Source organism: Scyliorhinus torazame, chromosome 2 (genome assembly GCF_047496885.1).
Source record: "Scyliorhinus torazame isolate Kashiwa2021f chromosome 2, sScyTor2.1, whole genome shotgun sequence".
NCBI classification, from domain to species: Eukaryota; Metazoa; Chordata; class Chondrichthyes; order Carcharhiniformes; family Scyliorhinidae; genus Scyliorhinus; species Scyliorhinus torazame.
In genome coordinates, this window is record NC_092708.1 from 138,571,489 (window position 1) to 138,585,143 (window position 13,655).

The 13,655-nt window shown below is 43.2% G+C and overlaps 1 protein-coding gene across 1 annotated transcript in view; it reads left to right on the forward strand.

Annotated features, from left to right (window-relative positions):
* dnajc10 (DnaJ (Hsp40) homolog, subfamily C, member 10) overlaps positions 1 to 13,655 on the forward strand; it is a 123,746-nt gene that overhangs the window by 62,146 nt on the left and 47,945 nt on the right. The window contains exons 15-17 of the mRNA XM_072477641.1: positions 8,001 to 8,117; positions 11,378 to 11,479; positions 11,574 to 11,729. Of these exons, the coding sequence (XP_072333742.1) occupies positions 8,001 to 8,117; positions 11,378 to 11,479; positions 11,574 to 11,729 (375 nt within the window). The remainder of the gene's footprint in view (positions 1 to 8,000; positions 8,118 to 11,377; positions 11,480 to 11,573; positions 11,730 to 13,655) is intronic.

Here is a 13,655-nt window from a genome sequence, read left to right on the forward strand (position 1 = left end):
GACACGATCCGAGACATCCCTGGCCCTGGCACCAGGGAGGCAACATACCTTCCGGGAGTCTCGCTCGCGACCACAGAATCTCCTATCTATTCCCCTAACCATTGAATCTCCTACAACTATTGCTTTTCTATTCTCCCCCCCTTCCCTTCTGAGCCCCAGAGCCAGACTCAATGCCAGAGACCTGGCCGCTAGGGCCTTCCCCCGGTAGGTCATCCCCCCCCAACAGCATCCAAAACGGTATACGTGTTTTGAAGGGGAACGGCCACGAGGGATCCCTGCACTGTCTGCCTGTTTGTTTTTTTCCCCCTGACTGTAACCCAGCTATTCTTGTCCTGTACCTTGGGTGTGGTTACCTCCCTGTAACTCTTCTCAATCACCCCCTCTGCCTCCGGGATGATCCGAAGTTCATCCAGCTTCAGCTCCAGTTCCCTAACACGGTCTTTGAGGAGCTGAAGTTGGGTGCACTTCCCGCAGGTATAGTCAGCGGGGACACCAGTGGTATCCCTCACCACCCACATCCTACAGGAGGAGCATGCAACTGGCCTAGCCTCCATCCCCTCTTACCTGACAGAATATAGCTGCCGTGTGGACTAACTAGATCTCCGCCCTCCGACTCTGCTCCCAGTTAGCTACACTTTCTGTAAACTCCTGGCTCTCTTTTCACTCTTTGCGGAAATGTCGGAAACAAAATGAAAGGAGCACCTTACTCCCTCCTCACCTAACTCCCTCAGTCACCAAACTCTCACTATAGCACTCAAATGCACCAAATTCAGCACTCCCTCAGTCACCAAACTCTAACTATAGCACTCAAATGCACCAAATTCAGCACTCCCTCAGTCACCAAATTCTCACTATAGCACTCAAATGCACCAAATTCAGCACTCAGTACAAACAAAGTCTGCACTGTAGGGGATCACTTTTATACTGAATCTAGCCTCTGAAAACTGGCCTAATCCAATTAACTAATTAACAAGCTCCAGCTGCAAGTGCCTACAAGTAGAAGCCTGTTTAAAGCTGATTGAAAATTCACCTTCTTCTAAACCAAACAGCAACTTTTAAGTGAATTAACTAAATAAAAGAAAGACTAAACTTTAGATAAAAATGAAGCCTTATACTCCCTCGGTCACCAAACTCTTACTATAGCACTCAAAAAGCACCAAATTCAGCACTCAGTGCATAGGCTTTGGACTTTGGCCACATTCTGAAGAACTAGCAGCTTTGCTATCCAAACTGTTCCAGTACAACTACAACAGTAGTATCTACCCATCAATCTGTAAAATTGCTGCGGCATGTCCTGTCCAAATAAAACAGCACGAATCCAACCTGGCCCATTATCACCTCATCCATTTACACTCGGTTAGCAGTAAAGGGATGGCAGGTGTTGCAACAGCGCTATCAAGTGTCACTTGCTCAGCTCACTGACACTCAGTTTGGTTTCCGCCAGGATGACTCAGCTCCTGGCCTAATTACAGCCTTGGTCCAATCATGGACAATAAAGCAGAATGGCAGATGTGAGGAGAGAGTGACTGCCTTTGACATTAGGGCAGCATTTGACAGAATGAGGCATCAAGAAGCCTGAATAAAACTGGTCTCGATGGGAATTGGGGAAAACTCTCGACTGGTCAGTGCCATACCTAGCCCAATGGAAGTTGGTTGTGATTATATGACATCAATTATTTCAATTCCAGGACATTACTGCAAGAGTTCCTTAGGTTAGTGTCCTAGGTCCAGACATCTTCAGCTGCTTCATCAATGACTTCCCCTCTATAGGGGCTTTTCACAGTAACTTCATTGAAGCCTACTTGTGACAATAAACGATTATTATTATCATCACATCAGAAGAATGGACGGTCGCTGATAATTGCCATTCTCGACTCCACAGATACTGAAGCCGTCGATGCCATGTGTAGCAAGCCCTGGACAACATTCAGGCTTTGGCTAATAACTGAAAGTAACATTTGTGCCACATAGGTGCCAGGCAATGACCATCTCCAACAGGGAGAATCCAAACATCTCCCTTGACATTCAATGACATTACCATCGCTGAATCTCCCACTATCAACATCCTGTGAGTTACCATTGACCAGAAACTGAACTGGACTAACCATATAAATACCTTGGGCACAATTCCCTGGTCGCGATGCGCTCAAGCGAGAGCACAAAATGGCCGGAGAATCCCGGCTGAGCTCTCTCGCGGGCCTACCAACAGCCTCCGTACCTCGCAGGATTCACCCAAGTCCCATGAGGTGTCGGAGTCAGAACTCCGCCCAAAAGGGGCGGGATGAAACAGCGCGACGGACGTATGTCTTAAACTACTTAAGACCTACTTACCAGGGATACATCAGCCTCCCCAGGGAGGCTGCAGCCAAGCACCGTTCAGCACTGGTCCACACAAACGTGGACCAGGCAGAAATGCAGAGGTTCTCCTCGGCCATTGGAGACCCCTGGCTGGTCAGTGTCAGTGCAGGGTGGCTCCCTGGGCCTCCCCTGGAACTGCCACTTCCAAGGTGCTCAGGTAGCTGCCAATCTGGCTAGAGCATTGCCAGGGTGGAACTGCCAAATGTCGGGGCCTGAGGGTGGAGGGGAGTTTGAAGGGTGAGGGTGTGCAGGGCAGGCAAATAGGGGCATCTGGCTGGTTGGGGAGTGATGGGTGCGGGTCCTGGAAGGGAAGGGGTGCTGTAAGATGGATTGTATGGGGGGGGGGGGACACCTGAAGAGGGGGGAATCCCACAGTGGGGTGCCCCCATTTGGGGGTGGGGAGGTTAGTGCCCATGTGTGTGGGGGGTGATATTGCCCATGTGTGTGTGGGGAGAGGGGGGGTGACATTGCCCATGGACCCACAAGCTCACTTAGCGATCGGGGCACCCTTTCAAAATGGCGGCCTGATATCTGAGTTCTGCACCCCGTGCTAAAAGTGTGGGTTAAACCGGTGAGAAACTCCCCAAGGTCCAAAAATGTGACACAGTGTCATTGAGTAGCGGTGGGGAACTCGCCAGCAGAGCCGTCAGGAAACTCCCTGAAAAACCCAGCACAAATTAACTTAGACATTTTTGGGGAGAATCGCACCATGGCTACAAAGCAGATGTAGCGATCTGCCATGCGGTTCAAGTGAAGTCTCGCAACACTAAAACCCAGTAGAAATTTGAGTTACACTTCTCGGATGCAAATAAGAATCTTTTATTGTCTCTTACTTGATTACAATTGAGAGAAACTTAAATCTATTCTCAATAAAGTCTTGCTAGCAAAAAATTTAAAGAGAAGTAAGTATAAAACAATTTAACTTTCAAACGAATACAAAAATGGTTTCTTGCTTATGGCAAAACAGCTTGCGCGAACTTCAAGAGTTAGAGTAGAAAAGTGAAACTATGAAAATAAGGATAGCAAGTAGTTAGATCAAAGTACAGAGTGATCCTGGATAGAAAATGACTGTGCGGACCCTCATGTTTAAGGAGAATGTTATCAGTCTGAAGCCATCTGTCTATACCTCTATGTCGTTATAATTGGTTTGGGTGAGTTTCAAATACATTTGATTCGATGGTTAACTGTCAATCCTCAATGTGCAACTTAAGTTTTAAATGTTTCATGTTTGAATATTTGTGTGTGGTATGGAATGTGATTTTGTGCTGTAATCAAGTCTGGTTTTTACTGGTTTTCTGCTGACTTCACTTTATCCATATTCTGAACAATAGTGGCTTCATATTGCAATGGTGCTTATTTCGACCTTGATCTTGATTACTGGTACAGCTCATTTCTTAATATGAAACTAACTTTGGAATTTGTTCATTAGAACAATAGTCGTTTCATATTGTCAGTAAAAATGTTGTTTTTATCTCCAATTAGTTTGTGTATGTGTCAGGCTTTGAACCTCTGTTTAAGTTATCTGTTCTGTCATGACCTAAGGTTATGAATACTGAAATCCTTATTTTAAAATGTGTATTAAAGACTGGGCTTTAATAATTACATTAAAATAGCCTTATACCTATCAGAAAATAGTTGATTTCCTTCAGCAGCTCAGAGGTTAGGGATTCTGCAGTGAGTAACTTATTGACTCTCTATCGCCTGTCCACCATCTGCAAGGCACAAGTCAGGAGTGTGATGGAATGCTCTCCATTTGCCTGAATGAGTGTAGCTCTAACAACACTCAAAGCTCGACGCATTCCAGGACAAAGCAGCTCCATTGATTGGCACCCATCCATCACTTGCAACATTCACTCATTCCACAATTGACGCACAGTAGCAGCAGTGAGTACTATCTACAAGGTCCACTGCAGCAACTCACCTATGCTCCTTCAACAGTACCTTCCAAACCTGCAACCTCTATCACGTAGACGACCAAGGGAAGTAGGTGGATGGGAACACTACTACCTGCAGGTTTCCCTCCAAGTCTCATAACAGCCTGTCTTGGGACTAAATCGCCGTTCCTTCACTCTTGCTGGATCAAAATCCTGATATGCCCTCCCTAACAGCATTGTGGGTGCACCTGCACCATATGGACTACAGTGGTTCAAGAAGGCAGCTCCCCACCACCTTCTCAAGAGTAATTAAAGATGGGCAATAAATGCTGGCCTAGCCAGTGATGCCCACACTGAACAAATAAAAGTAAAAGACCATAAGTCTCATCTTTGCATTATAGTACTTCTATTGTCACTTCTTTTCTAAGAGTCATTTTATTACTAAATCACAACAATAATTAACCACGTGGGTATTATCTGCAACATTTTTTTTGCATTTGAAGAAGTCTAAAAACACCTCAATTTAACAATTATTTGCAGAGCATTTGTTTCTCTCTTGTATTCAAACCGTTATGAAAACTATTTACCCGAGGGTGAATCCTACCTCTGATTAGCTAACTAACAATGTTCTGAGTTCCTGGTAAGTATTAGTCAGTAGACACTTCGGTTTAAACCACTGTACAAATTTCTGGAAAAATCTCTGCAAAGGATTGGGGTCCCAGTTTTACTTGGTTTCTGTATTTGGAACTGCCCATTAAGGAGATTAGAACTGAGCCTAAATCCGAATATAGTTGGACCACCTGTGTTGTAATTCTAGTCTGTTCACCATACCTTCAAGAAGAATCAAATGCCTTGTGACTACTTGTTATTGAATTGTACTGTCCTGTAGAGGGTCAAAATGGTGTTTGCTGTGGCACTCTGTATATTGTGAGATAGAAGCCTCATTACCGCATTCTGAGACTAATGTAGATACTTAATGTTGAACAAATAATAAAAACAATTTTTTGTGGCTGTCCTTCCGCTTAAGGCTTCATGCAGACCAAAAATCAGTCCTCATTTTCTGAGATCTGACAGGAATTAAGAACATATTGCAAAGCATTTTAATGCAAGACCTCTGAAGAAAAGTCTCAAATCTCACATTTGTAAATGTGGTCACTGCTGTCAACTCATAATCAACAGCATGGCTTGAAGAATTCAAAATGTGCACTCAACAGTAGAATTAGGCCCAAGACAATTTAAAATGTTCTCTTCATGGAGGTTTTCAACTCAAATGTTTATTAAAAAAACTACATTTAATAAAAGATTTTTGCTTTTGTCGTGACCTACTTTGCACTTTCATGTATGAATTTATGATTCATACAAAAATTAATAAATTGCATTTTGTTCCAAAATGCTCTTGGAAATTAGCTTTTTGATGCTACAGCAGGCAGCCTGATTGTAAGTAACGCTGCTGATATTATCAAAGAAACAGGAAGCTGGCATTGTTCTATTGTGGAAAAATTAGGAATGTCATCTCTTAATTGGGAGCTTCCCCTTCTAATCCCCACATCACTGGGTTTAATTCATATTAATGATAAGTGGATGTCAATTTTTGTTTAATATTATGATATAATTTTATTATATGGTGTTTATATATTACATAAATATATCATAAATATATGCGACAAAAAATACAGTAATAAAGCACCATATTTTTATTTTTGTACCAAATCAAAATGAACTGTTGCTCGGCTTATTTTTACTCTCAGAATAAGCAGACGCTGAACACTCCTCCGATATTTTCTAACTAGATTGTCTTTAATCTCCTTCTGGCAAGTACTGGTAGAGATAAATTCCCCCACCAGTTACTCGGGATGCTGTTGTGTTAGAAAGTGATATTTATTAAACTTTTTGGCTATGTTTCATAGTAGTTTTTGTGAAAACTCAGTACCACGTTTTGAGAGAAATTAATGGATGAGATGATCGTAATTTCAACCCAAAGATCTAGATTTGAGCCTATCTAAACGTAACAGAAGTAGCGGCACAGTTCTGCTGCAAGCGTCGGGACCCTGATGTCAGGACTGATTCTCGGTTCTGAACTTGCACTTTTCAGTAGTGCACCTTCCGGCTTAATTTTACAGGAGGAAGACAATTAGTAGGCCACCTCTACATCTGTGGTCCAATTAAGAATGAAAGGGGGACTGTGGAGGCAGGTGAGCCAATCAGGGCTCTCAAAGGGAAAGGCGACCTGCAGCCCCACAGTGAAGGCTGAGTGCTACTGATCTGAATAGACCAAGAGAGCGCAGCTGAAGGTGGAGGTGGAATAACAACGATGTTACAGATAATCAATCCCTCCCACCCAGTACTAGCTCATGGATATCTGTAAGTGAGGCACATCCATTTGCAGAACTTTGCAGACAGATGGCGTTCGGATTTCTAGGCTGGCCCTTCAATTTAAAACTTCATATTCATCTCATGCCACTCTGATCTCTCATTCTGCTCTTGTCTCCTCTGAGTAAGCAGGCTGCAGACAAAGTCAGTATCCCTTATTCATTTGGCAAAATTACAGTCTGTTCAAGAAATACCTGCTCATTACATCAATAATTGTCATAACTATATGACCTCTGCTGCCAACCATTAGCCACTGCACTCCCAGCTCTGGGAAATATGCGGAGGCATATCAGCGAACTAAGCCAACGCTTTTTCCTAAATTTTTCAACTCTGTTTTTCCCTCCCACCCCATGCCATTCCCAGCCACCAAAGTTGTCTCCATGGAGTTAGGTGTCATGAATCCACCTGGAAACAACAGTAGACAGTATTCAAAGGGTCTTAATTGGTATGCATCTCTCCCAGTAATGAGTTTAGAATGTCAGTTTAGATAATCAAGTGAGAATAGTTTATGGAGGCGAAACAGATTATAGACGATTATATATAATGTACAGTCAAGGAAGTTGATGGGAGCAGACAGCTGAATACACGGAATGTATAACCAAAGAATAACAAAGGTATAATTTACCAGCCTCCGGGATGCCAGGAGAGGCAGTTACCATCCCGCAGTCTCAGAAAGCAGAGGGACCAGTCCCGTCTCTTCCCCCCCCCCCCCCCCCCCCGTTGCGGTCTTTTGGTACCTCATCTACCAATGTTTCAAGTTGGGTACCCTCGCAGATAACATCAGCGTACTTTGTGACACTAGGTAAATTCTGTCCATAATTGGTCTAATGTCTAACCGGATCCCATTGAAATACGCTGAGGCAAGGATGGCACGCGGCACAGTGGTTAGCACTGGGACTGCGGCACTGAGGACCCGGGTTCGAATCCCTGCCCTGGGTCACTGTCCACCTGGAGTTTGTACATTCTCTCCGTGTCTACCCCCACAACCCAAAAATTGTGCAGGTTAGGTGGATTGGCCACAATATGTTGCCCCTGAATTGGAAAATAAATAATTGGGTACTCTAAATTTAAAAAAAGAACACGAGGCTAATCACAGAGTTTCTATCTATTTTACTTTGAATGAGACCACAGCAAATCCAATACCGTACCTGATGTCAGTTATTTGTATGGAGCAAACATTTGCATTTGCTTACATTGATTTTGCCATGGAAATTCATTAAAGATTCACTTGAGATATACTGACAAATCACAAATATCAATTAAACCTATTGGATCCTTTCCACATATGCTGTTTGTATGTAGCTATAATAAATTACATAATCAATATAAGATATTTTGTACATAGTTTATTGATGTTATCTGTGACTGAAAGCTAAAATATGTCTTCAACATTTTCAGTGGTGTCCTCCTTGTCGTGCCCTTTTGCCTGAACTGCGTAAAGCTTCCAAACAATTGGTTGGTCAACTTAAGTTCGGAACATTAGATTGTACAATCCATGAGAGTCTGTGCAATACAGTGAGTATGAACATTTTCCTTACTAGTGTTTAAATTACATTTAAAAAGCATTTTTAATCTAAAGTATGGCCCTTCACAGAGTTCTACATTTAAAAAAAAAAAAGAAAGTAAATGGAATGGACAAGTGCTTGGTGGAACAGATGCGTTTTAAGAAATTTGGAAAGGCATTCCCTACAAAGCGAATTCCACAGTATAAGGCCCCTGGACAGCTGAAGGCACGGCAGCCATTAGTAGGGGTGAGAAAGAAGAAAACCGGTATTTATCAGGAGGAGAGTTTTGTAGAGCTAGTTTTATTGAGTCTGGGTATGTTTGAGATGAGGAGGAGTAAGGCTATGAAGAGATTTAAACAAGAGCTGTGAACTTTAAAATTTGAGGCCTTTAAGAACATAATACATAGGAGTAGGCCATTTGGCACTTTTGACAGTGTTTTGCCGTTCAACAAGGTCATGGCTGACCTACCTCAGCTCAACCTTCTTGCACTATCTCTATAACCTTTAGTTCCCAAAACTATGTTGTCTCTGCCTTGAATATACTCCACAATGTTTAGAAATGTCTCTACATCTTTGTCCTAAATGGGTGCCTATTCTAATACTTTGACTTCATGTTCTAGATTCCCCAGCCAGGGAAAACATTTTTCCAGCACTTGCGCTTTCAAATGCCTTAAGAATTTTATATGTTTCAATTTAATATATTTTATTCTTCGAAACATAGGGCGGGATTCTCTCAGAAGCTAAGTGGTTTCATTAGCGCAGAACCATGCCTGTGTCCCACTGGTGCCAGGAGCATCGCTGAGGTGGTATTCTCATACCTTTGCTGTGCAAAATCATGGATTGTGGCGAACATGCTAGTTTCATAGAACTTGCAGTGCAGAAGGATGCTATTTGGCCCATCGAGTCTACACCAGCCCTTGGAAAGAGCACCCTACTAAAGCCCACGCCCCCACTTATCCCCGTAACCTCACCTAACCTTTTGGACACTAAGGGGCAATTTAGCATGGCCAATCCACCTAAACTGCACATCTTTAGACTGGGAGAAAACCAGAGCACAGGGATGAAGCCCACGCAGACTCTCGGAGAAAGTGCAAACTCTACACAGACAGTCACCCGAGGCCAGAATTGAACCCGGGAACCTGGAGCTGTGAGGCAGCAGTGCTAACCACTGTGCCATCTTGCCGCATCCATACTGAAGCTGACCCATGCCTGTGCTTGATGTTGCCAGTGTTCAGCAGATACCAAGGTAGATCCTTGTTGGAGCTTAGAGGTAGCTGGACAGGAAGAGAAGTCAATGCTGGAGGGGTTCTTACTTAAAATCAAATAAAGAGGAGCAAAATCAAGTGAGGGCCGTTCCATTGAACTGGATGATTGAGGAGAGGCATTGGAAGAGTGTGGTGTGGTCAAAGAGGATGAAGAGTGGTAATATACCAGTGACCGAGCTTTCATTCTTGATTTTTGATTGGAGTTGCTTCTCTCCACCAGGAGGAGCTTAAAGCTGATTAGGGAGATTCAGACATGATGCTACAGGAACACCGAGATGGATCTAGGAGATGACACATTTAAGGACTTTGCATAGGAAAGGGAGGTTAAAGATTCTGAAGTTATTTTCAAGGGCATTTGGAAGCAAATGGACGTATTAGTGAGAGGCAGCATAGTTTTGTGAAGGGGAGGTCGTGTCTCACTAACTTGATAGAGTTTTTCGAGGAGGTCACAAAGATGATTGATGCAGGTAGGGCAGTGGATGTTGTCTATATGGACTTCAGTAAGGCCTTTGACAAGGTCCCTCATGGTAGACTAGTACAAAAGGTGAAGTCACATGGGATCAGGGGTGAGCTGGCAAGGTGGATACAGAACTGGCTAGGTCATAGAAGGCAGAGAGTAGCAATGGAAGGATGCTTTTCTAATTGGAGGGCTGTGACCAGTGGTGTTCCGCAGCGATCAGTGCTGGGACCTTTGCTCTTTGTTGTATATATAAATGATTTGGAGGAAAATGTAACTGGTCTGATTAGTAAGTTTGCAGACGACACAAAGGTTGGTGGAATTGCGGATAGCGATGAGGACTGTCAGAGGATACAGCAGGATTTAGATTGTTTGGAGACTTGGGCGGAGAGATGGCAGATGGAGTTTAATCCGGACAAATGTGAAGTAATGCATTTTGGAAGGTCTAAAGCAGGTAGGGAATATACAGTGAATGGTAGAACCCTCAAGAGTATTGAAAGTCAGAGAGATCTAGGAGTACAGGTCCACAGGTCACTGAAAGGGGCAACACGGGTGGAGAAGGTAGTCAAGAAGGCATACGGCATGCTTGCCTTCATTGGCCGGGGCATTGAGTATAAGAATTGGCAAGTCATGTTGCAGCTGTATAGAACCTTAGGCCACACTTGGAGTATAGTGTTCAATTCTGGTCGCCACACTACCAGAAGGATGTGGAGGCGTTAGAGAGGGTGCAGAAGAGATTTACCAGAATGTTGCCTGGTATGGAGGGCATTAGCTATGAGGAGCGGTTGAATAAAGTCGGGTGGTTCTCACAGGAACGACGGAGGTTGAGGGGCGACCTGATAGAGGTCTACAAAATTATGAGGGACATAGACAGAGTGGATAGTCAGAGGCTTTTCCCCGGGGTAAAGGGGTCAATTACTAGGGGGCATAGGTTTAAGGTGAGAGGGGCAAGGTTTAGAGTAGATGTACGAGGCAAGTTTTTTACGCAGAGGGTAGTGGGTGCCTGGAACTCGCTACCGGAGGAGGTGGTGGAAGCAGGGACGATAGGGACATTTAAGGGGCATCTTGACAAATGCATGAATAGGATGGGAATAGAGGGATACGGACCCAGGAAGTGTAGAAGATTGTAGTTTAGTCGGGCAGCATGGTCGGCACGGGCTTGGAGGGCCGAAGGGCCTGTTCCTGTGCTGTACATTTCTTTGTTCTTTGTTTGTTTTGTTGGAAGAGTGAGATTTTTCAAGAGGGAGATTGTGCTGGTAATTTTGAACAGTAGAGAGACCATTTATAATGTCAGTTAGCATTGGAGTCAGGAAGGTGAAGTTGGATATTCAGTAGTTTAGTGATAATGGAGTCGGGGAGCACAAGGTAGATCTTATCGACAAGATAAGCTTGGAGATAGTATTGGGTGAATGGAGGTGAGGTAATGTTGGGGGGTGAAAATAGAGAATCTAAACAGAGAAAGCAGTTTAGGGGGAGGTCCTGAGGAGAAGTTGGGCTTGATGAAAAAAATTAAGTTAAAAATTAATAATTTTTGTATTGCTTTTCAAGCATGGCATCCAAGCTTATCCAACAACATTAATATTCAATCAATCCAATGTTCACGAATATGAAGGCCATCATACAGCTGATCAACTTTTGGAGTTCATTCAGGTATGAAGTTTTTACACGACAGTTATTTGCTTTAATAATTATTTTTAAATTTGCTACTGATTTATATTGTTTGTTTTGTTTATTGTTTGAGTAGGATCTCATGAACCCCTCCGTAATTGCACTAACACCAGAGAACTTTGAAGAATTAGTTAGAAGGAGAGCACAAGATGAAATTTGGATGTTGGATTTCTATGCTCCATGGTGTGGCCCTTGCCAAGCTTTAATGCCAGAATGGAAGAGAATGGCCAGGGTAAGAAAAATATTTGTCCCTTTGCACTCACCCAAAAGGTAACTTGAGATTGCTGTGATCTGATTTTCAATTCAGTGGAGGAATCCTGTAAAAAGACTGTTCTTCAAATTGTTTTTGTTCAAACTGTTTTTGCCCAAAGTAAAGTAAATTGCCAATTACTTGCATGAGTTTCTTATTTAGTAAATGGTACAAAGACTAATGAATCCCTTGAGCCTGCTCCGCCATTCAACTAGATTGTGGCTGATCTATAATCATAATGCCATCTCTAACCATATCCCTTGATACCTTTAATATCTAGCAATCTATTGATCTCTGACTTGAAGATACTCAATGACTAAGCCTCCACAATTTTCTAAGGTAGAGAATTTTAAAGATTCACCATCCTCTGAAAAATAAATTCCTCTGCATCTCGGTCTGAAATGACCTACCTCTTATTCTTAAACTATTAGGGTCCCTATTCTAGAATGTAGGCCCTGTCTCCTCAATTATTCCTCATAGGTCAATACCACCATCTCATAATTAAGTCTGGTGATCCTTCGGTGCACTCCCTGTACGGCAAATATACCCTTTCTTAGATAAGACTGTATATGGTATTCTAGGTGAGGTCTTACCAAGGCTCAGTGCAATTGTAGCAAGACTTTATTACGTGTGTACTCCAATCCCTTTGCAACAATGACCAACATACATTTGCCTTCCTAATTGTTTGCTGTAGCTGCATGTTGATTTGCAATGACATATGAACAAAAACACCCAGGTCCCTATAGACATCACCACTTAATCTCTCACCATTTAAGAAATGCTCTGCATTTCTGTTTTTCCTACCAAGATGGATAACTTCGCATTTTTCCACTTTATATTCCATTTGCTATGTTCCCGTCCACTCACTTAGCCTGTCTAAAGCCCTTGAAGCCTCTTTACATCCTCTTCACAACTCACATGTCCGCCTAACTTTGTGTCATCAGCAAACTTATAAATATTATATTTGTTTCCACATCCAACTCATTGATATGGATTATGAATAACTGGGGCCTAAGAAACTGCCAACGTAAATTTACTTAATTTATATTTTCTGTTAATTCAATTGGATTTATGCTCAACCTGTCTCCTATTTAAAAAGCTTTGAAAATTTGCCACTTTATTCAAGACCTTGAATTTGAATAATTTGTTAATTCAAATTTTAATTTGCATCTTTTCTGCACCGCAAAATTGGCTATGTAAGACAAATTCAGCATGGTTCATGCAGGTGTGAACTGCTATCCTGTGCTATCTAGCCTCATTATGCTGGAAAAGGGTTTCCAAGACCTGCTAGAAAACAATTGCCAAACTGATCCTATTTCTGCATTGTGGATCACTCAAGTCAAGTTCAATAGTTATTAATATGGTGCAGAGGAACACATCTGATGTTAGGATCATCCCTGCCCTTCACTAAAACTCTGCTTTGGTAGTCGTTATATATTTAATCCACTGACTTGTTGACACAGTCAGTCTGAGTAGTCCTGCCGCTTGCATGACTAGCTGAGGGAAACCGGGCGTCAGCGGGGGGAGGGGGGATTGTAATGGTGATGGCCAGGGGATGGGCCATGGCATTGGGGTGACCCCTGGGACCAGGGTGTTGTCCTGGTTATTGGACTGCTATTGCCACGGCCTGCAAGACAACCACTTTGCTGCGCATCCCACTGATCGACCACCGTGGTCTGTGGTTGCACAAAGTGACACCGGTCGTATGGATGCACCTACCCTAACCCCCCCCCCTCCGCAAACAACTGGTGACCATCAAGGTGACGGTCATCATGGATATTTTCGCCACAGGGTCCTTCCAGGCTCCAAGTGGGAACCTGTCTGGAATCTTGCAGACCTTGGTGCACAGGGGCATCCGCGCCATCACAGAGGCCCTGTTAGCACAATATATCAAATTCAATATGGACC